Here is a 27,719-nt window from a genome sequence, read left to right as displayed (position 1 = left end):
GTATTTTTTTCTTTAGCAACCCCTGGGCCTCCATATGCTCTTACAATTGTTGAAGTGACAAAAGGCCATGTCGATTTGAAATGGGAACCACCTAAGAATGATGGTGGCAGACCAATTCAAAGGTAAGGTCATTTTAAGTTTGTGTAGTGTTTCCTGTAGATGAAGATCTTTTAATGATCTTTTCTCAAAATGTTTACATTTTAAGGGGACAAACATGATAGAGGTGAATTGATGTATAATAAAAGAGAAGCCATGTCATCAAAGCAATTAAGGGTTTGAATTTAAAACACAGAAATCATGCAAACATAAATAACCTAATGTACATGAAAAATTAATGTGTGTCAATGTCCTCAAAACAGTTTGTAATCAAATCAGATTAAATTGAACTCTATATAAAATTTTAAAAAATTAATGCAACCATTGGCTCCAGTTCTTTCAGAGCTGTAGCCACTTAGACCCATCCACCACGTAATATTTTTATGTTTTCCTTCTGCCTTAGTTTATCATTCAAACTGTAAACACTGAGCTAAAATGAAGCTTTATCTATTTCCAGTTCATTCTCTTCATTACACTTTTCACACAGACTGTTTTACTCCGAATTGCTTCTAACTTATTCTTTTCTTTGGTTTCTAAAGTATCTGTCCTCTGAAATTCACCTTGAATGCCAGTTAGCTTTTTCCTCTTTATGTTTTCACTTTTCCTCTCCTTCCCAATCACAGTAAGCATATCTTAAACAAACTGACAACTACAGAGATCCACCCAAAGCAACATGCCACCCAATTCACATTACTTTCCTATAGCCTACCACAGGCAGAATTGTGACAGCTGAGTGACTCATGGATACTAGCATCTACAAATATTTTCAGTGGACTAACCACTGAGATCCAAACTAGCAAAGATACAAGTATAGCTTGAAAGCTCTTTTACCTCTGCAGAAGTTCAGGAACTGGATTTCAGAACTGGGCCTGTCAATAATGTCAGCCCCATTACGTCCATGACCTACCAGGACTAAGGAGCTGATGTGTGAAGTAAAATTAATTGACTCTGTCACTCATGACTCTCTCTACTTTTCCATTGCCCAAACTATTTTAATCTGTCTTAATCTGTTTTGTTGAGCAAGAAGTCTGAAATGTTCATGTTTCAAGTGCCTGATGTTATTTTCCCCAATTTATTCAGATACGTTATTGAAAAGAAAGAAAAACTAGCCACTCGCTGGGTAAAAGCTGGCAAGACAGCTGGTCCAGATTGCAATTTCAGAGTGACTGATGTCATTGAAGGTATAGATGTACAGTTCCAGGTTCGTGCAGAAAATGAAGCTGGCTGTGGTCATCCCAGTGAACCAACAGACCTCATTCATATTGAAGATCCAACAAGTAAGTAGTAGTGTAATATACAGTGTATGGATTATAAAAGCAGTGTACTGTGTAGAATAGATAATCTGGGAAAAAAAAATGACATAATTCTTTTCAATTTCTGCAGGTCCTCCTTCACCTCCTCAGGATTTACATGTTACTGATGCAGGTCGAAACCACATTTGCATTGCATGGAAACCACCTGAGAAGAATGGTGGAAGCCCTATTATTGGGTATAATGTTGAGATGTGCGAAGCAGGAACAGAAAAATGGATGAGAATCAATTCCCGTCCAATAAAAGACCTAAAATGCAAAGTGGAGGAAGGCGTTGTTCCAGACAAGGAATATGTGCTGAGAGTCCGAGCTGTCAATGCTGTTGGAGCTAGCGAGCCATCAGACATCTCAGAAAAAGTTGTTGCCAAGGACCCAGACTGTAAGAGCAGATTTTTTTTTCAGATCTTCATAGCTGCAAAAAGAATGGTATTGGGCAACTTTCTAGTAATGTAATGCTTACTTTTACAGGTAATCCAACCATTGATCTAAAAACTCGTGACATTATTGTTGTTAAAGGACAGAAATTAAGTATTCCTGTACCCTTCAGAGCTGTTCCATCCCCAACTATAACATGGCACAAAGATGGCAAAGAGTTGAAAGCTGGTGACAGGACAACAATGAAGAGTGACTACACCTCTGCATTGCTCGAAGTCATAGACAGTGTTCATGCTGATGCTGGTGTTTATACTATCACACTGGAGAACAAACTGGCATCAACAACTGGCTCAGTCAATGTCAAAGTCATAGGTAACTAGGCCTCTTTCATTCTGAGAAAGATACTTATCCTCACTTGGGTCCTGCAGCTGACAGAAGAAAGGAACAGATAAATCCCTTTTCTGCCATGTGGAGGAATCACTTCAACTGAGACACACCTAGATTGACATAAAGGCATTAATGTTACAAAATCCCACAAAAAAAAACACTTTGCCCAAACCTGGTCTCAATAGTTGGTAGCTGATCAAAACCCAATTATTACGAATAGTCATCATATAAATATAAAAAAAAAGCCTGTAAGAATTCTGAGTATTTTTCACCTTTAGAAACTGTAGAAATGCAATATAATTTAATATTTATAGGAATACAGTTTCCCATCTATTTAATTAACTAATTTTATTATTCTTATTTAAAACAGGTCCACCTGGACAGTGTAAAGACATTAAGGCAAGTGAAGTAACTAAGAATTCTTGCAAAGTCTCTTGGGAACCTCCAGACTTTGATGGTGGTACTCCTATTCTGCATTATGTTCTGGAACGAAGAGAAGCTGGTCGTAGAACATACATCCCAGTCATGTCTGGTGAAAATAAGCTTTCATGGCAAGTCAAAGATCTTATCCCAAATAGTGAATATTACTTCCGTGTTAAAGCTGTCAATAAGATTGGAGGAGGTGAATACCTTGAACTAAGAAACCCAATCATTGCAGAAGACCCAAAACGTAAGGTTTTTTTACTACTAAATAACCTCATGAATTTTAACTAAAATCATCATACTTTATTTTCTCACAAGACACTTCTTTTGCTACTGTCCCACAGAGCCTCCAGATCCTCCTGTTGACCTTGAGGTCCATAATCCAACATCAAAATCAGTAACACTTACATGGAAACCACCCCTGTTTGATGGTGGAAGCAAGATTATGGGCTATATAATAGAAAAGCTTACTAAGGGCAAGGAGAGGTGGGAGAGATGCAATGACTATCTGGTACCTCTATTAACTTATCCAGTGAAAGGTCTTGAGGAAGGAAAGGAATATCAGTTTCGTGTTCGTGCTGAGAATGCTGCTGGCATCAGTGAGCCATCACGGATTACTCCTTTTGTGAAAGCTGTGGATCCTATTGGTATGAATTTCTCATTTGATTGTTTGTAGAAATTTCCAGGCATCCTCAAACACATTGGAAGATTCTACTCTCCATTTTTTCATTCTGTGTTATTACAGAGGCTCCGAAAGTCTTCCTTGCTGCAAACCTACAGTCTGGCCTTGAGGTGAAGAGAGGTGATGAGATCATACTTGAGGCACATATTTCAGGGTCACCTTACCCATCTATCACTTGGCTGAGGAATGATGAAGTTGTCAGACCAGAGGAAATAAAAAAGAGAGTAACAACTTATACAAGGAAGAAGAAGGGTGAAGCTGAAGAAGAGGAACCTTTCCAACTTTCACTGCCAGAACGCATGAGTATTGACAACCATAAAGAAGGAGAGTCTATACTATCAATTCGTGACTCTATCAGAGCTGACCATGGCACGTTTACAATTAAAGTGGAAAATGATCATGGTGTTGCAAAAGCCTCATGTGAAGTTAATGTGTTAGGTATGTAATGAATACACTCAAAAACACCTAGTTTTTCAAAGTACTGGGTAAGGAGTGCACAAGATGAGTACTCATCATTTTTCATGCTCTACTGACAGATACACCTGGGCCTCCAGTCAACTTTGTATTTGAAGATGTGAGGAAAAATTCTGTCATTTGCAAGTGGGAGCCTCCCCTTGATGATGGTGGAAGCGAAATCTTGAACTATGTACTGGAAAAGAAAGACAATACAAAAGCTGAAATGGGCTGGGTCACTGTTAGTTCAACACTAAGGCATTGCAAATTCCATGTAACGAAACTGATTGAAGGAAAGGAATATCTCTTCCGTGTATTTGCTGAAAATAGAGTTGGACCAGGACCACCATGTGTTTCAAAACCAATGACAGCAAAAGATCCTTTCTGTAAGTTTTAATTTTGAACTACAACTTTTTCACATCAGAATAGTGACATTCTCTGTGCTTAATAGACTACTAGTCTTACCAAAAGGAAACCACTTCAAGTTTGATTACTGATTGCAGTTAAGAATCAAAGTTTCTAAGAAAGAGAGTAGAAGAACTATTAATGAATTTAAATTAGTAATTTCTCATATCTTAGTTCTCTTTTAGCTTCAAGTAAGCTCTGAAGAAGAGGGCAATGATGACAAAATTATTATTCTTTTTTCCAGCTCCACCAGATCCACCTAATAAGCCTGATGTGCAAGATGCTACCAGCAACAGTATGTTGGTTAAATGGAATGAACCAAAAGACAATGGCAGCCCAATCATAGGATATTGGATTGAGAAACGTGAAATTAATAGTACTCATTGGGCTCGAGTCAACAGAAACCTCGTGAATGCTCTGGAAATAAAAGTTGAAGGACTGCTGGAAGGATTAACTTACATCTTTAGAGTATGTGCTGAAAATGCAGCTGGCCCTGGCAAATTTAGTCCACCATCAGATCCAAAAACTGCGCAGGACCCAATAAGTAAGTGGCTTAGAAGAAGCTAACAGCAGACAGGTGACAGAATGGAATTCATAGCTTTTAACTTTGATTTACACTTATTTACAGTGCCACCTGGTCCACCGATTCCAAGGATTGCTGATACGAGCGCAACTTCTATTGAATTAGAATGGGAACCTCCTGCATATAATGGTGGTGGAGATATCACTGGTTACCATGTATACAAACAGCTCATGGGAGTAAATGAGTGGTCTCGTTGCACAGAGAAGCCCATTAAAGTTCGACAGTATACTGTTAAAGAAGTCAGAGAAGGTGCAGACTATAAACTCCGTGTTACTGCACTTAATGCAGCTGGTGAAGGACCACCTGGTGAAACCGAACCTGTAACAGTTGCAGAACCTAAAGGTATTGCATTTGTAGTATTTTCAAGAAATTTCCAGCTACCTGAAAGATGTTTTGGAATCTCTCCCTTAAACTAATGAACTGTTTCTCTCTCTTCTGCAGAGCCTCCCACTGTTGAGCTGGATGTTTCTGTCAAAGCAGGCATTCAGATCATGGCTGGGCAAACTCTTAAAATTCCTGCTACTGTGACAGGACGTCCTACTCCCACCATTGAATGGGCTGTGGAGGAGGGTGAATTAGACAAAGACCGAGTTGTTATTGAAAATGTTGGCACAAAATCTGAGTTAACAATTAAGAATGCATTGAGAAAAGACCATGGAAGATATGTAATTACTGCTACCAATAGCAGTGGTTCCAAATCTGCAGGAACCAGAGTAGAAGTATTTGGTAAGAAAAATATTTTCTGAAATCAACTGAGAAATTCTTTTGGTAAGATAATCTTTGGGCTTTATCCTACTTGTTTGATTTTGTTTTTCAGATGTTCCTGGACCAGTCCTTGACCTAAAGCCAGTGGTCACAAACAGAAAGATGTGTTTGCTTAACTGGTCTGATCCTGAAGACGATGGTGGCAGTGATATCATAGGCTTCATTGTTGAACGGAAGGATGCCAAAATGCATACATGGAGAGTAGCTATAGACACAGAGAGATCTAAATGTGATATTACAGGTCTAGTTGAAGGGCAGGAATATAAATTCCGTGTTAGTGCCAAGAACAAGTTTGGTACTGGTCCACCAGTTGAAATAGGACCCATTCTTGCAGTTGATCCATTAGGTAAGATGACTAATTTTATGGGGTTTTTTTAAACAATTTCTTCTATAGGCTAATAAACCAGTATTGTTGTGTGGATTGCTTTCTATACAGAAAGTGCATTCACTTTTCTACTACATGGATAAGGCAGCTGCCTTAGATTAATTGCTTCAGTCAGAACTGAATCAGTTCTGTAAAACTAATGTGAATCTTTATGTAACAAAATACTGATATCTAACGAGACGCTACTTGTTGCTTTTTTATCCACATACATGAGAAATTTTATACTATCCATAACCATCCTCAAATACTTTGCATGCAAAAGCTATGGCCTTAAACAACCAGAGCTCCTGTATTGATATGATTAAATATTCTCTTAATTTTTAAACTTTTTTTTCATTATGATTTATCTATGTTAATAGGTCCTCCAACAGCACCTGAGAGGTTCATGTACACAGAGAGGACAAAGTCAACTATTACACTTGATTGGAAGCCTCCGCGTAGTGATGGTGGCAGCCCTATTTTAGGATATATTGTTGAGAAGAGGAGACATGATTCAAAAGACTATGAAAGAGTTAATGCAAGGCTCTGTCCAAAAACATCTCTTCTCGTTGAAAAACTTGATGAACTTCATATGTATGAATTCCGTGTCAAAGCTGTCAATGCTATTGGAGAAAGTGAACCATCATTGCCACTCAATGTTGTTATACAAGATGATGAAGGTATATCTGCTTTAAAGAAATCCATACAAATATCTCCAGAACACTGCAAGGAAATTTCTCTGTTTCATCTTCACTCTGCCATTTTTCTTCTTGTTTTCAGTACCTCCGACTGTAACACTACGCTTGGCTGTGAGAGGAGATACAATCAAAGTGATGTCAGGAGAACCAGTTAATATTCCTGCTGATGTGACAGGTCTGCCAATGCCAAAGATTGAGTGGGACAAGAATGAAGTTTTAATTGACCAAACATCCAATGCACTTAAGATAACCAAGGAAGAAGTATCTAGAAGTGAGGCAAAAACTGAACTTATCCTGCCTGCAGCAGTGAGGGCTGATAAAGGCACTTACACTGTGAGAGCTACCAATCGTCTTGGCACTGCATTTCGCAATGTGCATGTTGAAGTGTATGGTAAGGATGCGACATTTTAATAAAATGACAGCTAATAAAATGATTTTTTCCTTTTTCTTAATGTAGTTCTATGCTCTGTTGCTTTCATACAGATCGTCCCTCTCCACCAAGAAACCTTGCTGTTTCTGATATTAAAGCAGACTCATGCTATTTAACATGGGATGCACCTCTTGATAATGGTGGCAGTGAAATTACGCATTACATTATCGAGAAACGTGATGCTGGTAGGAAGAAATCTGAATGGGAAGAAGTCTCCAAAAGTGCTGTTGAGAGAAGATTTGGGGTAATTTATAAAACATCTTTCTTACATACTTCAGTATGCATAAAATATAACAATAGTACTAATGAAAATGCTACTTGCATAGATACCAGTGCTCATGCTCTGTTTAGACTCCAGAATTACTGGAGGAATGTTACCCGTCCATGTATGTGTGTTTTCCTCATGTGACAAAACAAAAGAAATGGTTCTCTCTTGATACTTAACTTAATCACAGCTGAGGTTAGAAGACATCTTTCTTTCAGTTTCCCAGCATTATACATAGCTTTACCACATGCAAAAAGAAACATGAAGACATTTTTATTTACATTTTGTCCTATGCACTTGAAATAAGAATACCCTTAGGGCATTACATATAGCTGTGTAGTCCATAAACACGGGTATATCAATGATATTTCAAGACAGAATTTAAAGTGAAAATTGCTGCATAACTTCAAATAAGTTTATTCTGTAAGTAGCCAAGTGTTGATTTAACTCTTATTTTTCAGGTATGGAATCTTGAAACAGATGGGAAATATCAATTTAGAGTCCGGGCTGCAAACAAATATGGAATAAGTGATGAATGCCTCTCAGAAAAAGTTGTTATTAAGAATCCGTATGGCCTTCCTGGACCTCCTGGAAAGCCTAAAATTTTAGATCGCACCAGGTCATCAATGCTAGTGACTTGGGAGCCTCCTTTGGACAATGGTGGCAGCCCAATAACTGGCTATTGGTTGGAGAAGAGAGAGGTGGGAGGCGTCTACTGGTCACGTGTTAACAGGGCTCCAGTAACAAAACCATCAGTAAAAGGTCTAGAGTACAATGTGCTTCGTTTGGTTGAAGGTGTTGAATACCAGTTTAGAGTTATGGCTGAAAATCTTGCTGGAATTGGCCCTCCCAGTGAACCATCGGATCCTGCCTTAGCAGCAGATCCCATATGTAAGTATATAAATTGTATTACTATTTTTAAGGGCTATATCACACCAGAACCAAATGTTCTACTACTATTTCTCTAGATTTTAATGCGATTAATCCAATGCTTTGTTTTCATTAAACCAAAACCAATATCTTGACACAAAGTAGTTTGCTGATCTGCTGGTTTTCACCATTTTAAAAATAATTCTCTTTATTTTTTTACCTCTTTTATGAGCCTTAAACTGTGATTACACCATTGCCAATTAAACTTGGGTTCAGAATCAGATATTTATATTACTGTTTTTCTTTACTGTTAATGAGTTCAATCTCTATGCTTTGTACCTTAAGAATCCTTTAATAATATATGTAGTATATGTAATTAGTATGCATGTTCTAGGATTGTACACTATGTATGACAGAAGAAAATGAAAATACTTTCCTTCTTCTAGAAACTATTCAGAAAAATAGGCAGGCACTAACTCTCAGGTAATTTTTACTTGCTCTTGTTTTACAAGTTGTGCCAGGTCCACCATCTTGCCCAGAGGTCAAAGACAAAACTAAATCATCTGTAGCTCTTGCATGGAAACCTCCACAAAAGGATGGTGGCAGTCCTATAAAAGGATATATTGTTGAAATGCAAGATGAAGGTAGTACTGACTGGAAGAAGGTGAATGAAGGAGACAAACTCTTTCCTACTTGTGAATGTGTTATTCCCAACTTGAAAGAGCTCAGAAAATACCGATTTAGAGTGAAAGCTGTAAATGCTGCCGGAGAATCAGAACCAAGTCCTGCAACATCAGAAATACCTGTTCAAGATATTCTAGGTAAATGTCCTGGGAATAATATAATATAGGTATAATATTTATACATAAATGTTACGTACTGCTGTGGATGTTCAAGCAAAATGCCAGGCAAGCCAAAAATAAAACAGAACAAACAATTATGCAGAAGTGTAACAAGAGATTGACACACATTTTTGAAATTGTCATGATGACCATTACCAGGGCAGGATCTATTAGAAAACTGATGAGTACCTGCAGTCATACTAAGGAAATAATGTGTATTTTATGAAGAAATGACTACAACAATTTTTTCTTTTTGTATAGTTTCCAGCTTCCTTTTTGCACACCCAACCTTTCTCATATAATCTTGCATTCTGCATGTTTGTGTTCGGTTTTAGCTCAGTGCTGACAGAAATTTACTTTTAGTAGCTCTTAAAATTTACATATTAAAATATTTTTGCAGAGGAACCAGATATATTCCTTGATCTTGGAGCACAGGATTTCCTCTCTTGTCGTGCTGGCACAACAATTAAAATCCCAGCTGTTATCAAGGGTCGTCCAGTTCCAAAAACATTTTGGGAGTTTGAAGGAAAAGCAAAGATAACAGCAAAGGTTAGTAAAAGCTTTTTTCTGCATGTGTTTCTAGACATTTAAGCCTGTGCCCTTTTATGTTTACATTATTTCCCTTTGTTTATAGGAGGGAGGTCATAATGTGCCTGAAGAAGCTCAGGTAAAGCAACCAATTTTTGTAACTTTAGTATTGTTGCATTTTTCATACATAAATATTTAAGGTTGATCTATAACTTCTCTTCCTTTCTGTAACATGCAGGTGGAAGCAACTGATACGCGTTCAGTGATTATCATCCCTGAATGCAACAGAAGTCATTCTGGACGATACAGTATTACAGCAAAGAACAAAGCAGGACAAAAAACTGCGCATGTCAGAGTTAATGTGCTTGGTATGGCTTACACATATTGAAGTGTTCAAGCACTAAGTTTTAGTCTTATTTTTCTACATACTTATGTAAATTTGTTTCTGTTGTGCTTTTGCCTTAACAGATGTCCCAGGTCCACCGAAAGACCTAAAAGTAAGTGATATCACAAGAGGTAGTTGTAAACTTTCATGGAAGATGCCAGATGATGATGGTGGAGATAGAATCAGAGGCTACGTTATAGAGAAAAGAACTATTGATGGGAAGGCCTGGACTAAAGTCAATGCCAACTGTGGGAGTACTTCCTTTGTTGTGCCTGATCTCATATCTGGCCAAGAGTATTTCTTCCGGGTACGTGCGGAAAACCGTTTTGGTGTTGGCCCTCCTGCAGAAACCATCCAACGGACCACAGCCAGGGATCCAATCCGTAAGTGAAATAGAAGTCAAACCAATTCTTTAAAATCAGACAGTACTGCACAGTGGATTTATTCACATTTCTGTTTTGTTTGTGAAGATCCTCCTGATCCACCTATTAAACTAAAGATTGGACTTGTAACCAAGAACACTGTGAGTCTGACATGGAAACCACCAAAGAATGATGGTGGGGCTCCTGTTACACATTATAATGTTGAATGTCTGCGCTGGGATCGTACTGGAGAAGTGAAAGAGACTTGGAAGCAATGCAATAGACGTGATGTAGAGGAAACAAAGTTTACTGTTGAGGATCTTGTAGAAGGTGGAGAATATGAATTCAGAGTCAAAGCTGTAAATATAGCAGGTCCTAGTAGGCCTTCAGCCACAGTTGGACCACTTGTTGTCAAAGACCAGACATGTAAGTACTAACTGATACCAGTAGATACAAATTCAATTTTAAAATTATGAACTATTTTTGTATGTTAATTTTTTTAACATTTCATTGTAGGCCCACCATCTATTGAACTCAAAGAATTTATGGAGGTTGAAGAAGGAACAGATGTTAACATTGTGGCCAAGATAAAGGGTGTACCCTTTCCCACATTAACATGGCTAAAAGCTTCTCCAAAGAAACCAGACGACAAAAAAGCAGTGCCGTATGATCAACATGTCAACAAGATTGTTGGCGAAGATACTTGCACTTTATTGATTCAACAGTCTCGCAGAAGTGATACAGGCTTATATACCATAACAGCCGTAAATAATCTGGGAACTGCTTCAAAGGAGATGAGACTAAACGTTTTGGGTAGATATCAATAACTCTTATGCATTGCATAAATTAATAGCATTCATGTGATACTTTATTTTAATAACATTTGAATTAATTCGTCTTTATTAAAATGTATCTTTTAGGCCGTCCTGGACCTCCAGTAGGACCTATTAAATTTGAATCCATTTTGGCTGATAAAATGACAATATCATGGCTTCCTCCATTAGATGATGGTGGTTCTAAGATTACAAACTATGTTATAGAGAAAAAAGAAGCAAATAGGAGGACATGGGTACCCGTTACTAATGAGCCTAAGGAATGCTTATTCACTGTTCCCAAGTTGATGGAAGGCCATGAATACGTGTTCCGCATTATGGCACAAAACAAATATGGTATTGGAGAACCTTTGGATAGTGAACCAGAAACAGCACGAAACCTTTTCAGTAAGTAGGAATATGCTTTCAAATGGTGTAAGTTGTTTTCATACACTGGTGTATGTACGATATCTTTTAAATACCATTATTACTTTTCTCTCTTAATTTAAGTAAATTTTCTAGAATGGCTTGAAGGGTTTTAGCATTAGTAGGTAGTTCTTAAAAGCATGTGTACTTTTCTCCCACTTTGTTATATATTAAAATACAATTTCAAGGAGTTTTAAGATTTGACTATGCAAATAAAGGTTTATCTGATAAGATTCAAGTCATTCTGTTGTGTTTGAGACATTATTGACCTTATAGATCAAGAAGAGACAATTTTCTGTCTTCAGTTTTGAAAGAGAAATTAGGCAGGGTAGCTCTGATGTAGAAGGAGTGTTAGGCTGGCAAGAGAAAATCATTGTTAAAACACGGAAGGGCACTGAAATGAGGTACTGATCCAGGAAGGCGAGAAAGACTAATCTTTGACAATTGTTATTTGAAGGAAAGATAGTTTATGTTTCACGGAAGTATGTGTACCTGAATAGAGATGGGAAGGTGAATGAGGGGAGGCACCTCGTTCAAATAGGTCACCACCCGATCCAACTGTGACCACGTGCATAGCTCTGTTTTGCACTCTACCTCCATCTTCTTTAAGCTTTTTTTTTTTTTAACACTATGTGTGAATTTTTTTTCCCCCAGCTGTTCCTGGACCTTGTGACAAACCAACGGTTAGCAGTATAACACGTGACTCAATGACTGTAAACTGGGAAGAACCAGAACATGATGGTGGCTCTCCTATTACTGGTTACTGGTTGGAACGCAAAGAGACTACTGGAAAGAGGTGGACCAGGGTTAACCGTGACCCTATCAAACCTATGACACTGGGGGTTTCATACAAAGTTACAGGTCTTATTGAAGGCTCTGAATATCAGTTCCGTGTTTCAGCTATCAATGCAGCTGGTGTTGGCCCACCAAGCATGCCATCTGATCCAGCAATTGCTAGAGATCCTATTGGTAAATGTTTTACATTCCTATTTTTTAATTTGAAAGTATTCAAATAAGAATATAGAACATATTGTTATGATGTAATGGTATGATGATATTTTTCAGCCCCACCTGGCCCTCCTATTCCAAAAGTTACTGATTGGACAAAGTCTTCTGTAGACTTGGAGTGGACTCCACCACTAAAGGATGGTGGTTCCAGGGTCACTGGCTACATTGTCGAGTATAAAGAGGAAGGAAAGGAAGAATGGGAACGGGTAGGTGGAAAACCCTCTGTGTGTCTATCAAAAGAAGTCCCTCCAGAAAACATATTTTTTAGAAATTTTCACTGTGCAAGTTATTTTCTAAAAGTGCACATTTTTGCACCATAATTATCTTCACATGTTTAAAATATAAGATCAAATGTAAAAGTCAGTAGTTGCTGCTCCACAACATCATGTTAACTTCACAGTTTCCTAAACTTATAATTTTTAAATTTCTGTTTAAAGATGTGAGAAAATATGTAATATGATAATAATATGATAAAATAACATAACACAAGACCAAGTTAGAAGTGGCACAAAAGTAGGTGTCGCTGGTATCAGACTATGCCAAATCATTTGCAACTACTATGTCTGTACATTTCCCAACTTTTTTCAATAGTGCGTTACTGTTGTTTGGTTTTTGTTTGTTTTTTTTTTTTTTCAAGAATGCATTACTGAATTTTGTTTCTCAATAATGCGTTATGGAAAATTTAAGTGATGCATACCTTAGCTATTTTTTTATGTTCCTAAACATTTGGGTGCTTTTAAGTAATACCTAGATTTCCTGCACTGTTTCCAAGTAAACAGGCTTCATATGAGGGTTTAAACATAATTCCTTTTTTCTGCCATTCTCGCTTATATGAGTTTACTTGTCCACTAATACATGTAATGCTTCTGAGAGCACAGACTATAGTAATTGCTGCAATATCCATGTCTGTTAGAATTATCAAAAATTAGAATATTCAGAATAGCTTCTATGTCCATGTCCCGTATTTCTTTACACAGACTCTGAAGAATTCTGTGTGAGATCCATATAGGCTTGAGACTGTTTTGTGCTTGCAAATCTGGAACAACATCTGGTTTGAGATTTGTTTCAAACATCACAAAAGAAATTTATGATACCTTGATGTTAGCTGATGTTATAATATTTTTTTCCAGGTAAAAGATAAAGAAATTCGAGGAACCAAGTTCGTTGTGGCAGGATTAAAAGAAGGATGCTTTTACAAATTTAGAGTTAGAGCAGTGAATGCTGCTGGCATTGGAGAGCCTGGAGAAATTACAGACATTATTGAAATGAAAGACAGAATTGGTATTTATCATTTACACTTTTAGTACTTCTAAGTCAAAGTGAGAAAAAAAAAAAACCTTATTAATTGAATTTTTTGTTCACCTCCAACAGTGGCTCCTGATATTAATTTGGATGCAAGTGTCAGGGACAGAATTGTTGTTCATGCTGGAGGAGTAATTCGGATCATAGCATATGTCTCAGGAAAACCACCTCCAACAGTGACTTGGAGCAGGGATGACCGAGCTTTACCAGAAGAAGCCAAAATTGAAGAAACAGCTATTAGTTCTTCTTTGGTCATCAAAAATTGCAAAAGGAGCCACCAGGGTATATACACTCTTCTTGCTAAAAATGATGGTGGCGAGAGAAAGAAGACTATTATTGTTGATGTGCTAGGTAAATAATGACTTAAGTCCTTGTGAACAAGTAAAATTTCTAACATGCAGCTTGGATACTTAAATAGTCCGTTTCTTCTTTGCTTTCAGACGTACCAGGCCCAGTTGGAATGCCATTCCTTACCGAGAACCTAACCAGTGACTCTTGTAAATTGACATGGTTTACTCCAGAAGATGATGGTGGATCTCCTATTACCAACTATATAATTGAAAAACGTGAATCTGACCATAGAGCTTGGACTCCAGTAAGCTACACAGTTACAAGACAGAATGCTACTGTTCAGGGACTCACTGAAGGGAAAGCCTACTTTTTCCGAATTGCAGCTGAGAATATAATTGGCATGGGTCCATTCACAGAGACAACAAAAGAAATTGTCATTAGAGATCCAATAAGTAAGTATATTTTTGGGTTTGGATTACTGTCATGTGAGATGAATATGCAGAAAAATGCATTTACCATATTTTTTTGTTTACTCACAGCTGTTCCTGACCGTCCAGAAGACCTGGAAGTAAAAGCAGTTACCAAGAACTCTGTTACATTAACTTGGAACCCTCCAAAATATAATGGAGGCTCAGATATCACCATGTATGTTCTAGAGAGCCGTCTCATTGGAAAAGAGAAATTCCACAGAGTTACGAAGGAGAAAATGCTTGATAGGAAATACACTGTAGAAGGCTTGAAAGAGGGTGACACCTACGAGTATCGTGTGAGTGCTTGCAATATTGTGGGACAAGGCAAGCCATCATTTTGCACAAAACCAATCACGTGCAAGGATGAAATTGGTATGTATCTTTTTTCATAATTCTTTTGAACACAGTGATTAAATTTCCTGATTCCTTTTTCTTATTAGTATCTCTGACATTCGTGGGCATTGTCTTTTTTAATATTGTCTTTCAGCTCCTCCAACACTTGACCTTGACTTTAGAGACAAGCTTATTGTTCGGGTTGGTGAAGCTTTCAGCCTGACAGGACGTTACTCAGGCAAGCCTGCACCAAAGGTTACTTGGCTAAAGGATGATATTGTTGTGAAAGATGATGACCGTATAAAGATCAAGACAACTCCTACAACTCTTTGCCTGGGGATACGAAAATCTGTCCGTGAAGACTCAGGCAAATACTGTGTTACTGTAGAGAACAGCACAGGATCAAGAAAAGGATTTTGTCAAGTTAATGTTGTTGGTAGGTTTTACTTGACAACAAACAGTATTGTATGTTATTTTTAGTAGTGATTAGAGTTCATTGAATTACATAAAATGTAAATATTAAGATGTGTTCTTAAATTACAATATTTTGATTAGTTGCATTCTCATTTATTTATATTTTTAAATTTTGTGTACATAGTTAACTCTGGCTTAGTTTATTCAGCATGAATAATTTAATGTCTCTACATATGCCTTTAGAGAATGTCAACACTGTAGAAAATGTCAATCACCCAACACCTTATAAGCATTAAGGAATTAAGTCCAGTGAGTCAAACATGTATTAAAGAGGAATGGTCTTGATTTGTTATTAAAACTATGATGCCAGATTTCTAATTTCATAATACATTGAATGTACTGACACTGTTTAATCTATGTTTTTATGTGACATTCTTATATAAATCACGGGTGTTCTTCATTTTTTCTTAAACAGATCGCCCATCACCTCCAGTAGGTCCAGTTATATTTGATGAAGTTCACAGAGATCATATGGTGGTTTCCTGGAAACCTCCATTAGATGATGGAGGCAGTGAAATTACAAATTACATTATTGAGAAGAGGGATGCACACAGAGACCTGTGGATGCCAGTTACATCTGCCACAGTTAAGACAACCTGCAAAATTCCTAAGCTGCTTGAAGGAAGAGACTATCAAATTCGAATTTATGCTGAAAATCTTTATGGCATAAGTGATCCACTCATCTCTGATGAGATGAAAGCCAAGGACCGCTTCCGTATGTTATTCTTTTCCTGTCTTACTTTGGTACTTTAATCTTTACTCTGTTTATAGTGCTCATAAACTCTTTTTTTTCCCACCCCCCACCCAGGGGTTCCTGATGCACCTGAGCAACCAATCATTAAAGATGTTACCAAAGACTCTGCAGTAGTGGTTTGGAATAAACCCTATGATGGAGGCAAGCCAATAACAAACTATATTGTAGAAAAGAAGGAAACAATGGCTACAAGATGGGTCAGAGTTACCAAAGACCCGATTTTCCCCAGTACTCAGTTCAAAGTACCTGACCTTCTTGAAGGCTGTGAATATGAATTCCGTGTTTCAGCAGAAAATGAAATTGGCATTGGTGATCCTAGTCCACCATCAAAGCCAATTTTTGCTAGAGATCCAATCGGTAAAGTATTACATTTCATTTCTCATTGAAATTTTAATGCACTCTTCATTTCAGCTAGAAAATAATTTTAATAGTTTCCTTTTTTTTTCCCATTTCTTTTTTTATTTCCTTTTTAACAGCAAAACCAAGTCCACCTATTAATCCAGAAGCAGTAGATAAAACTAAAAATTCAGTTGATTTATCTTGGAAACCACCACGCCATGATGGTAATGGCAAGATAATTGGCTACCTTGTTGAGTATCAGAAAGTTGGAGATGAAGAATGGAAAAAGGCCAATCTTGCAGCAGATTCTTGTCCTGAAACAAAATATAAAGTGACTGGCCTTACTGAGGGTTTGACCTATAAGTTCAGGGTCAAGGCAGTCAACGCAGCAGGTGAATCTGAACCAGCCTATGTTCCTGATCCAGTTGAAGTAAAAGACAGACTTGGTGAGTTTAGTAAAAGTCAGATAAGCTTACATAAGGAGATTTATTTTTTCCTCATTTTCTAAAAACATACCATTTTGATTCCAGAACCTCCTGAGCTGATACTTGATGCTAATATGGCCCGAGAACAGCATGTAAAAGCTGGAGATACCCTAAGACTTAGTGCTGTTATTAAAGGTGTTCCGTTCCCAAAAGTTTCTTGGAAGAAAGAAGATCATGAGGTCTCACCCAAAGCTGATATTGAGGTTACAGGAGTTGGCAGTAAGCTTGAAATTCGTAACACTGTCCATGAAGATGGTGGAGTTTACTCCCTGACAGTTGAAAATCCAGCTGGTTCAAAGACTGTCTCAGTAAAAGTTGTTGTCTTAGGTAATCTTTTTGATCTTCTTTTTATATTCCATGTTTTTGTTCTATGATTAGAGATTAAGAAAGAAATCAATGGAAAATATCAATAAACTGAGTCGTAGAAAATACACAGTAGAAAAATGACTAAAAATTAAATTAAATATATTAATTTCTCTTGAGATTTTCTATGTTCTGTAAAAAATGCTTTAATTATCAAATAAGTAACAGATTCTTTTTTTGTCAAATTAGATAAGCCTGGTCCACCCAGAAATCTGAAAATCAGTGAAGTTAGAAGTGATTCTTGCTATCTCACTTGGATGGAACCAGAAGATGATGGTGGCTCTGTCATTACCAACTATGTGGTGGAAAGGAAAGATGTAGCTTCTGCACAGTGGGTAGCCATCTCATCATCCTCCAAGAAACGCAGTCATATCGCTAAATATCTGATGGAAGGCACTCAGTATCTCTTCCGAGTTGCAGCTGAGAATCAGTATGGTAGAGGTCCATATGTGGAAACGCTCAAACCTATTAAAGCTATAGATCCGCTGCGTAAGTGTTTTTGTGTTTTATGATTTGGGGTTTTTTGTGTGATATTATTTGGGTTTTTTCCTATTGTTCTTGGTAATTTTTGAGATTATCTCATTGGTACTAATGGGAACATGGTACACTGCTACCACAGATAGGTCATTCTAGTAACCATTTTGGTTTTGTATTTTAAAAGATCCTCCAGGGCCACCAAAGAATCTGCATCATGTGGATGTTGACAAGACTGAAGTTTCCCTTGTTTGGAATCGACCAGATCGTGATGGTGGTGCTGAGATAACTGGATATTTGGTGGAATATCAAGAAGATGGTGCAGATGAGTGGACAAAGTTCCAGACAGTACCCATGCTAGAGTGTGTTGTTACAGGGCTACAAAAAGGGAAAATATACAAATTCCGTGTGAGAGCCCAGAACATTGTTGGTCTTAGCCTTCCAGATACAACTATACCAATAGAGTGTCAAGAAAAACTCGGTAATTTTGTGTGTGTGTGTGTCATTTCACTGATTCTTCTCTCTTTCTTAAAGAATTTTCCCTGAAAAGGTAATTTCTATTTTTCTCCAATTTCAGTACCTCCATCCGTGGACCTAGATGTAAAGTTAATTGAAGGTCTTGTTGTTAAAGCCGGCACCACAGTGAGACTTCCTGCAATTATGAGAGGTGTGCCAGTTCCCACTGCAAAATGGGTTACTGATAGCAGTGAAATTAAATCAGATGGCAGATACAAGATTGAGACCGACAATTATTCAACTGTACTTACCATCAAAGACTGTGTCAGAAAAGATACAGGAGAATATCTACTTACAGTATCTAATGCAGCTGGCAGCAAAACTGTTGCTCTACATCTTACAGTTTTGGATGTTCCTGGCCCACCAACTGGTCCTATTAATATTCTTGAAGTAACACCGGAATATATGGTTATTTCTTGGCGCCCTCCTAAAGATGATGGTGGGAGTCCTATAATAAATTATATTGTTGAAAAGCGTCAATCAAAGAAAGAAACTTGGGGAGTGGTTAGCTCTGGAACAAGTCACACAAAAATTAAGATTCCACGACTGCAGAAAGGCTGCGAATATATTTTCCGTGTTCGAGCAGAAAATAAGATAGGCATTGGTGCACCCCTTGATTCAGAACCAACGGTTGCTAAACATATGTTTGATCCACCATCCCCACCTGGTAAACCAGTTGTTTATGATATTACAGAAAATGCTGCAACAGTGTCTTGGACTCTACCAAAATCTGATGGTGGAACTCCAATAACAGGTTATGTACTTGAACGTCGGGAAGCATCTGGTAAATGGGTGCGTGTCAATAAGGCGCCAATACTTGATATGAAATACAGAGTCACTGGTCTTTTTGAAGGCAACACATATGAATTCAGGGTTTTTGCAGAAAACATGGTGGGCTTAAGCAAACCATCTCCAAGCTCTGATCCAATAAAAGCATCACGTCCTATCACTGTTCCTGGACCACCTATAAATCCAAAATTAAAAGACAAAACCAAAGAAACAGCTGATCTTGTGTGGACAAAGCCCCTCAAAGATGGTGGCAGCCCAATTCTGGGATACATTGTGGAATGTCAGAAAACTGGAACTACACAATGGAATAGAATCAATAAGGATGAACTCATTAGGCAGTGTGCTTTCAGAGTACCTGGATTAATAGAAGGAAACGAATATAAATTCCGAATAAAAGCTGTCAATATTGTGGGAGAGGGAGAACCAAGAGAACTGGCAGAAACTGTACTTGCAAAGGATATTCTTTCTCCTCCAGAAATAAACCTTGATGTGACCTGTAGAGACTTAATTACTGTTCGAGTAGGCCAAACAATCCGTATCACTGGTAAAGTAAAAGGCAGGCCAGATCCTGACATAACATGGTCTAAAGATGGCAAAGTACTAGTCCAAGAAAAACGTGTTGAAATAGTCCATGATCTACCTAATGTTGAACTGCAAGTGAAAGAAGCCAAAAGATCTGATCATGGCAAATATATAATAGCAGCTAAGAACACCTGTGGACATGCTCAGGCTTTTGCTGTTGTTAATGTACTTGACAGACCTGGACCATGCCAAAACCTAAAAATAAGCTATGTCACAAAAGATTCTTGTATGATTGCTTGGGAGAGTCCGGTGGATAATGGTGGTTCTGAAATTACAAATTACATAGTAGAGTACCGTCAACCAAACCAGAGGGGATGGTCGATTGTCTCCTCCGATATCACTAAACGATTAGTGAAGGCAAATCTTATAGAGAACCGTGAATACTTCTTCAGAGTTTGTGCAGAAAACAAAATAGGTCCAGGTCCTTGCATTGAGACCAAAACCCCCATACTTGCCATCAATCCCATTGACAAGCCTGGAGAGCCAGAAAATCTTCACATTGCAGAGAAAGGAAAGACATTTGTATATCTGAAATGGAGGAGGCCAGATTATGATGGTGGAAGTCCCAATTTAAGTTACCATGTTGAGAGAAAACTGAAAGAATCAGATGAATGGGAAAGGGTTCACAAAGGCAGCATTAAGGAAACACACTATATGGTAGATAAATGTGTTGAAAATAAGATTTACCAATTCAGAGTTCAAACCAAGAATGAGGCAGGTGAAAGTGACTGGGTAAAAACAGCTGAAGTTGTTGTGAAGGAAGATCTGCAGAAACCAGTGCTAGACTTGAAGTTAAGTGGTGTACTAACTGTGAAAGCAGGTGACCCAATTAGGATTGAGGCTGGAGTCAGAGGAAAACCACAGCCTGAAGTTGTGTGGACAAAAGACAAAGATGCAACAGATCTAACCAGATCTCCAAGAATCACTATTGAAACAACTTCTGACACATCTAAGTTTGTTCTCACAAAATCAAGGCGCACTGATGGTGGGAAATACGTGATAACAGCAACTAACACAGCTGGTAGTTTTGTAGCATATGCTACTGTTATTGTCTTGGATAAACCAGGTCCTGTAAGAAACTTGAAAGTCACTGACATTTCGAGTGATAGATGTACTGTTACTTGGGACCCTCCAGAAGATGATGGTGGTTGTGAAATACAGAACTACATCCTGGAAAAATGTGAAAGCAAGCGTATGGTTTGGTCTACATACTCTTCCTCTGTCCTAACAAACTATACAAATGTGACACGCCTCATTGAAGGTAATGAATATATATTCAGAGTTCGTGCAGAGAACAAAATGGGAACTGGTCCACCAACAGAAACACATCCAATTATTGCCAAAACAAAATATGATAGACCTGGACGCCCTGATCCTCCAGATGTCACAAGAGTTAGCAAAGAAGAGATGACTGTAGTTTGGAATCCACCAGAATATGATGGTGGCAAATCAATTACAGGATACATTTTAGAGAAGAAAGAGAAACGATCACTAAGATGGGTTCCCGTTACTAAGAGTGCAATCCCAGAGAGACGCAAGAAGGTTACTAATCTCATCCCTGGTCATGAATACCAGTTCCGCGTCAGTGCCGAAAATGAAGTTGGACTTGGAGAGCCAAGCTTGCCATCAAGACCTGTAGTAGCAAAAGACCCAATAGGTATTGTACCACTGTATTCTACTTTATTTTGTTTTAATGTTAACTTAACAAATTGGTAAATTTCACAACTGTATTCTTAGCTGTAATTTTTATTGTCTTTCAGAACCACCTGGTCCTCCCACAAACTTGAGAGTGGTTGATAGCACAAAGAGTTCCATAACCCTTGGCTGGGGAAAACCAGTGTATGATGGTGGTGCTCCAATTATAGGATATGTTGTGGAAATTAGACCAAAAGTTGAGGGTGCTGATCCTGAAGCAGGATGGAAACGATGCAATGTTGCGGCCCAAGTTATTCATACAGAATTTACAGCCACCAGCCTGGATGAGAAACAATTATATGAGTTCAGAGTTTCTGCCCAAAACCAGGTTGGCCTTGGCCGACCAGCTGAACTGAAAGAAGCTGTGTCCCCCAAGGAAATACTTGGTGAGTTTTCTCATTATCTTTATGAGTATTTACATAGAATCTTTATTTGCTTTGGGTTTATTTTATTTCACATGCAATCTTTGCATTTTATTTCTTTATTTTTGTCTTTCAGAACCTCCTGAGATTGAGTTGGATGCAAGCATGAGAAAGTTAGTCACAGTCAGGGCAGGATGCCCTATTAGACTTTTTGCCATTGTTAGGGGTCGCCCAGCACCAAAAGTCACCTGGAGGAGAATGGGTATCGATAACGTGATCAGAAAAGGACAAGTTGATCTAGTTGACACTATGGCCTTCTGTGTCATCCCTGATTCAACACGTGATGACTCAGGCAAATATTCATTGACACTTGTTAATGCAGCTGGAGAAAAGGCTGTATTTGTGAATGTCAGAGTCCTGGGTAAGTAACGAGAGAAATATCTCTGAACAATTTTTAACTATATTGACTGTTCCTTGCAGAAATGTTTATGGTCCCCAGGTGCTACAGTTCTTGAGCACAACTGTATCAGTTAACACTAACTCCCCCTGCATAGAAATCTGTTAGCCCCCTTTAATTTTTACTTACTAAAGAGCAAAAGCATAAATTGGTATTTCTTTACAGATACTCCTGGACCTGTGTCGGACTTCAAGGTTTCAGATGTCACCAAGATGTCATGCCATCTTTCATGGGCACCTCCAGAGAATGATGGTGGTAGTCCAGTGACTCATTACATCTTGCAGAAACGTGAGGCTGACAGGAAGACCTGGGGAACAGTCACTGCAGAACTAAAGAAAACTAGTTTCCAAATAGCTAACCTTGTACCTGGAAATGAATATTTCTTTAGAGTAACAGCAGTAAATGAATATGGGTCAGGTGTTCCAAGTGACATACCCAAACCAGTTCTAGCAACAGATCCCCTAAGTAAGTATGCCTTTTTGCACATTTTATGTTTTTTCTCTTATTTTAATAAGATTTTGCATTTTTTGAAAGTTGGTGTTTCAAAATTAGACAATGCTACTAACTGCTCAATGATAAACGTAAATATTTATGTGTCAGTTTCTGTCAAATAATAAAAGCTATGAGTATAGTACCTTTGCAATTATTAAGAATTTTGCTCTTTTCCATATTGTCCTTGTTGAGTTAGTATCCAATAATTTAACAAGTATTCAGTAGTCAGAAAATCCTGGAAATTCAATGTTTAATGTGCTTATTTTTTTTTCCCCAAAAGGTGAACCTGATCCACCACGAAAACTTGAAGTTGCTGAAATTACGAAGAATAGTGCTACTTTAGGCTGGTTGCCACCACTGCGTGATGGAGGCTCTAAAATTGATGGGTACATCGTCAGCTACAAAGAAGAAGACCAACCAGCAGATCGCTGGACAGAATATTCAGTTGTTAAAGATCTCTCCATTGTCATAGCTGGTCTGAAAGAGGGAAAGAAGTACAAGTTTAGAGTGGCAGCTAGAAATGCTGTAGGAGTAAGTTTACCAAGAGAAACTGAAGGAGTATTTGAAATTAAAGAACAACTCAGTAAGTAACAATTTAAATATCACTTATGCTGCAATATTCTGCTTTAGTAATGAAATGAGCAAAAATTCTAGTTCTTTGAGTGAGTCCCAGAAAGACATACGGTTTGTGAAGTTATCTGGGGGATTATAGTAAATTGTACTGAATATTTTGAGAAGTCAGAAAGGATGAGAGATGACCTCTAATTCAGAATTATTAAAAAATTTTGCCGATATGGTTTCAGTTGGAACCAGAAAATAGGAACAAAGGAGAAATAATAATTACCATCAATGAGTTTAAAATGAAATAGAAAAAGAGTCAGAGTGCTAGTCTGAGAGATAAATGGAGTCAAAAGTGGGAGACGTTTAAAGATAAAACAAGTTGTTTATGTTGTAGAGTTTGTTGAGAATGTAAAGTGAATGACAGGGAGGACAGTTTTGCCTGATTAAGGTGGTAGGGTCCCTGAGGCACAGGAAGATGTAGGGGTAAGGGACAGATGAGAAAAACCTTCTCCATTTGTGACATAAAAAGAGAAAGAGAGAGGTACAGGAGAAAAGGAGATTGAAAACTAGGCAATGGCAGGAAGAAAAGTACACAAAACTCACCACCACATTTCTTTTGGAAGAAATCAGAAAGATTTTGTGCAAAAAGAGAAGTAGGAGAAAGGGTTCTACTTGAACAATAATTCGAGAGTATAAACAGATTGACTGTGGAAATCAGTTTAGTTCAGCGACAGCTTCAGTCTGTCTTTTCTCCTCCTTCATGTTCATCTGTAGAAAGACAGCAATAGTGAGCAAAGACAAGTTCTGGATACAAAGAGGAATTATGTGTCATACATTAATAGTACTTAAGTCTCTACATAACTGTGTGAGAAGGCAATCCAGACTCAAAAATATTCTCTTATAAACTGTACAAGAATGTAAAAGACTGGAATAGATATTCCCCACTGCAGAATCTCTAGTTGTCCATAAATGAAATCTAAATCAAAAATTGTCATGTCATTCCTACTGGTGATGCCACTTCAGAGAGAAGCAGAGAATTTTCACACGAATGTACCAGGAGAAGTGAATTAGTATATCACAGAAGTTGACACAAATTATATGTCTGTGTGGTTTTTTTTTGTTTCAGTCCCACCTAAGATCCTGATGCCTGACCATGTTCACATTAAAGCCGGAAAGAAACTGAGAATTGAAGCTCATGTATATGGGAAGCCTCAACCTGTCTGTAAATGGTTGAAAGGAGATCAAGATGTACTTACATCCAGTCGCCTTGCCGTGCATAAAACAGAAAAGTCTTCTGTTCTTATCATTAAGGATGTGACTAGAAAAGATTCTGATTTTTACACTCTTACTGCAGAAAATAGTTCTGGTACCGATAGTCAGAAAATCAGAGTGATAGTCATGGGTATGTTCCATTTTATTATTTTTAAACCCAGCTTTATACAAAATCAGTGTATTCCAGTGGTTGCCATGTTATTTCATGCCTTTTTTTCTTCATATACCTTTTTTGTGCAGATAAACCGGGTCCACCACAGCCTCCATTTGATATTTCTGAAATAGATGCTGATGCTTGCACTCTTGGATGGCATATACCTCTCGAAGATGGTGGCAGTAACATTACAAACTATGTAGTTGAGAAATGTGATGTAAGCAGAGGTGACTGGGTAACAGCTTTAGCTTCTGTCACAAAGACAAGCTGCAGAATTGGAAAACTGATTCCTGGAGAAGAGTATATGTTCCGCGTTCGTGCTGAAAATCGTTTTGGGATTTCTGAGCCACTTACTTCTGACAAGATGATTGCAAGGTTCCCATTTGGTATGTCAGTTTTTGATAGCAGTATTTGTCTTTTTAGCCCTTCTAGTAAGAAAGCCTGTGATTGATAACCATCTTCATATTTCTTTCTAGATGTTCCTAGTGAACCAAAGAATGCACGTATTACCAAGGTCAATAAGGACTGCATTTTTGTTGCCTGGGATAGACCAGATAGTGATGGAGGCAGTCCAATCACTGGTTATCTCATTGAGCGCAAGGAAAGGAACAGTTTACTGTGGGTGAAAGCTAATGACACAGCTGTGCGCTCCACTGAATACCCATGTGTGGGGCTTATTGAAGGTCTTGAGTACACTTTCAGAATTTATGCGTTGAACAGAGCGGGAGCAAGTAAACCTAGTAAGCCAACAGAGTTTGTCACAGCAAGAGCACCAGTAGGTAAGCCAAACATAACAATAATTTCCAATAGACTACTGTTTTTATGGTAATTTTCTGTAACTCTTAATGATTTCACTTTGCCCTTATATTTTCATGTTTACTGTGAGCACATTGTGTGGGTATGCTGTAAATAGGATTCAGCACTATTATAGCTATTTTTTAATATGTTAATTTTTCTGGAAAAGCAGACTATAACATGATCTTATTTGCTTTAGATCCCCCTGGAAAACCTGAAGTTATTGATGTCACTAAGAGTACTGCATCACTGGTATGGACAAGACCAAAGCATGATGGTGGTAGCAAACTTATCGGCTACTTTGTTGAAGCTTGCAAATTACCTGGTGATAAGTGGGTTCGCTGCAATACAACTCCACATCAAATACCTCTAGAAGAGTACACTGCTACTGATTTGGAAGAAAACGCTCAGTATCAATTTAGAGCAATTGCCAAGACAGCTGTTAACATTAGCCGGCCTTCAGAACCTTCAGATCCAGTGACCATTCATCCAGAAAATGGTAAGAAATGTAAAAGCATTTGAGAACTCTGATAAGAATCTGTGCATGTTGAACTAACCCTCATGTGAAGAATGAGATGTTTATCTCTTACTAGACTGATTAACTCCTTTGCTCTTTCCTTTCAGTTCCCCCCAGAATAGAGTTGGATCTGTCCATGCAATCACAGCTTACAGTAAAAGCTGGAACTAATGTGCGTCTGGAGGCAAAGGTATATGGCAAACCAATGCCAACAATCACCTGGAAGAAAGAGGGAGAAGTTTTAAAGCCATCTGAAGGTGTTAAGATCACCACTAAGAGAAATCTTGCTACAGTTGAGTTGTTCAGCGTTAACAGGAAGCAAACAGGAGACTATACTATTACTGCTGAAAATGCAAGTGGATCAAAGTCAGCAACACTTAAGCTTAAAGTACTTGGTAAGCTAAAGACTGTCTGTTAATAAATACATTTATACTCAAATGGTATAGCAAGAGATAGAACTATAACAATGTGATGTTAATTCTTCTAGATAAGCCTGGTCCACCAGCCTCCGTTAAAATCAAACATATGTATGCAGATCGTGCAATGCTTTCTTGGGAGCCTCCTCTGGAAGATGGAGGTTCAGAAATTACTAACTACATTGTAGACAAGCGTGAAACAAGCAGACCAAACTGGGCCCAAGTCAGTGCCAATATACCCATTACAAGCTGCACAGTGGAGAAACTAATAGAAGGACATGAGTATCAGTTCCGCATATGTGCTGAAAACAAATACGGTGTTGGAGACCCTATCTTGACGGAACCAGCAGTTGCTAAGAATCCATATGGTAAGTGCTTCATGGGATAGCTTCATTAGTCAAGTTTTTTTATCTACACTTACGAACGTGAATGTAACTTTCAAATAAATCTTCACAGATGTACCTGGACCTTGTGATCCACCAGTAATAAGCAATGTGACAAAAGACTTTATGACTGTAAGCTGGAAGCCACCAGCTAGTGATGGTGGATCCCCAATAACTGGTTATATGCTTGAGAAGCGTGAAACTAAGGCTCTGAACTGGACAAAAGTAAACAGAAAGCCTGTCATTGAAAGAACTGTTAAGGCTACTGGACTCCAAGAAGGAACAGAATACGAGTTCCGGGTGATAGCATTGAATAAGGCTGGACCTGGCAAACCTAGTGCACCATCTAAAGCAGTGTATGCTCGTGATCCTCAATGTAAGCTAAAAATCTCAGATATTTTCCATGGTTATTTCCAAATGCTTTTGTACTGCATTCGGTATGATAACTTTATGTTATTTTAATTCTCAGATCCTCCTGGCCCACCTGCTTTCCCAAAAGTTGTTGATACTACTCGCAATTCGATAAGCCTGTCGTGGAGCAAACCAGCATTTGATGGAGGAAGCCCTATTATTGGTTATCTAGTTGAAGCAAAAAGAGCTGATACAGACAACTGGGTCAGATGCAATCTACCCAAGAACTTACAGGCTACGCAATTTGTGGTAACAGGGCTGATAGAAGATACAGAGTACCAATTCCGCATTTATGCTGTCAATAAGATTGGATACAGTGATCCAAGTGATGTTCCTGATAAACACACTGCCAAAGACATTTTAAGTACGTTCACTGAAAACAAATTACCCTGTTGACTTTTGCTTTAATTCATGGGACAGGATTCAAGAGACAGAGATTCTTACAGATCACAAGAGCAGATTAATTTAGAATGTGTCATTTCTCAAAAAAATGTAGGCTAAAAGTAGCTAATTTGGATGAGAATAAGGCAGTTAGGAACTCAGTAGAATCTGACAGATGTCTG

General features: G+C 38.1%; 1 protein-coding gene across 1 annotated transcript in view; it reads left to right on the top strand.

The window, feature by feature from the left end:
- The window catches only part of TTN (titin), a 242,931-nt gene that overhangs the window by 164,266 nt on the left and 50,946 nt on the right, over positions 1-27,719 (top strand). The window contains exons 226-275 of the mRNA XM_065069777.1: positions 17-122; positions 1,177-1,373; positions 1,480-1,785; positions 1,875-2,153; positions 2,539-2,838; positions 2,936-3,238; positions 3,337-3,711; positions 3,810-4,112; positions 4,376-4,675; positions 4,760-5,056; positions 5,156-5,440; positions 5,532-5,825; positions 6,224-6,523; positions 6,624-6,932; positions 7,025-7,215; positions 7,698-8,127; positions 8,619-8,927; positions 9,349-9,497; positions 9,583-9,615; positions 9,715-9,844; positions 9,945-10,244; positions 10,332-10,649; positions 10,740-11,036; positions 11,144-11,443; positions 12,116-12,430; positions 12,527-12,675; positions 13,600-13,750; positions 13,841-14,122; positions 14,212-14,514; positions 14,602-14,904; positions 15,020-15,301; positions 15,755-16,054; positions 16,148-16,450; positions 16,570-16,878; positions 16,963-17,244; positions 17,470-17,769; positions 17,942-18,235; positions 18,332-21,298; positions 21,402-21,722; positions 21,835-22,119; positions 22,321-22,620; positions 22,928-23,230; positions 24,335-24,610; positions 24,721-25,020; positions 25,111-25,413; positions 25,629-25,928; positions 26,054-26,341; positions 26,434-26,730; positions 26,819-27,121; positions 27,215-27,520. Coding sequence (XP_064925849.1) covers positions 17-122; positions 1,177-1,373; positions 1,480-1,785; positions 1,875-2,153; positions 2,539-2,838; positions 2,936-3,238; positions 3,337-3,711; positions 3,810-4,112; positions 4,376-4,675; positions 4,760-5,056; positions 5,156-5,440; positions 5,532-5,825; positions 6,224-6,523; positions 6,624-6,932; positions 7,025-7,215; positions 7,698-8,127; positions 8,619-8,927; positions 9,349-9,497; positions 9,583-9,615; positions 9,715-9,844; positions 9,945-10,244; positions 10,332-10,649; positions 10,740-11,036; positions 11,144-11,443; positions 12,116-12,430; positions 12,527-12,675; positions 13,600-13,750; positions 13,841-14,122; positions 14,212-14,514; positions 14,602-14,904; positions 15,020-15,301; positions 15,755-16,054; positions 16,148-16,450; positions 16,570-16,878; positions 16,963-17,244; positions 17,470-17,769; positions 17,942-18,235; positions 18,332-21,298; positions 21,402-21,722; positions 21,835-22,119; positions 22,321-22,620; positions 22,928-23,230; positions 24,335-24,610; positions 24,721-25,020; positions 25,111-25,413; positions 25,629-25,928; positions 26,054-26,341; positions 26,434-26,730; positions 26,819-27,121; positions 27,215-27,520 — 16,533 coding nt within the window. The remainder of the gene's footprint in view (positions 1-16; positions 123-1,176; positions 1,374-1,479; positions 1,786-1,874; positions 2,154-2,538; positions 2,839-2,935; positions 3,239-3,336; positions 3,712-3,809; positions 4,113-4,375; positions 4,676-4,759; positions 5,057-5,155; positions 5,441-5,531; positions 5,826-6,223; positions 6,524-6,623; positions 6,933-7,024; positions 7,216-7,697; positions 8,128-8,618; positions 8,928-9,348; positions 9,498-9,582; positions 9,616-9,714; positions 9,845-9,944; positions 10,245-10,331; positions 10,650-10,739; positions 11,037-11,143; positions 11,444-12,115; positions 12,431-12,526; positions 12,676-13,599; positions 13,751-13,840; positions 14,123-14,211; positions 14,515-14,601; positions 14,905-15,019; positions 15,302-15,754; positions 16,055-16,147; positions 16,451-16,569; positions 16,879-16,962; positions 17,245-17,469; positions 17,770-17,941; positions 18,236-18,331; positions 21,299-21,401; positions 21,723-21,834; positions 22,120-22,320; positions 22,621-22,927; positions 23,231-24,334; positions 24,611-24,720; positions 25,021-25,110; positions 25,414-25,628; positions 25,929-26,053; positions 26,342-26,433; positions 26,731-26,818; positions 27,122-27,214; positions 27,521-27,719) is intronic.

This window comes from Columba livia, chromosome 7 (genome assembly GCF_036013475.1).
Source record: "Columba livia isolate bColLiv1 breed racing homer chromosome 7, bColLiv1.pat.W.v2, whole genome shotgun sequence".
Lineage (NCBI taxonomy): Eukaryota > Metazoa > Chordata > Aves > Columbiformes > Columbidae > Columba > Columba livia.
Note: the sequence above shows the minus strand (reverse complement) of the source record. Positions and strands in the feature narration are given on the sequence as shown.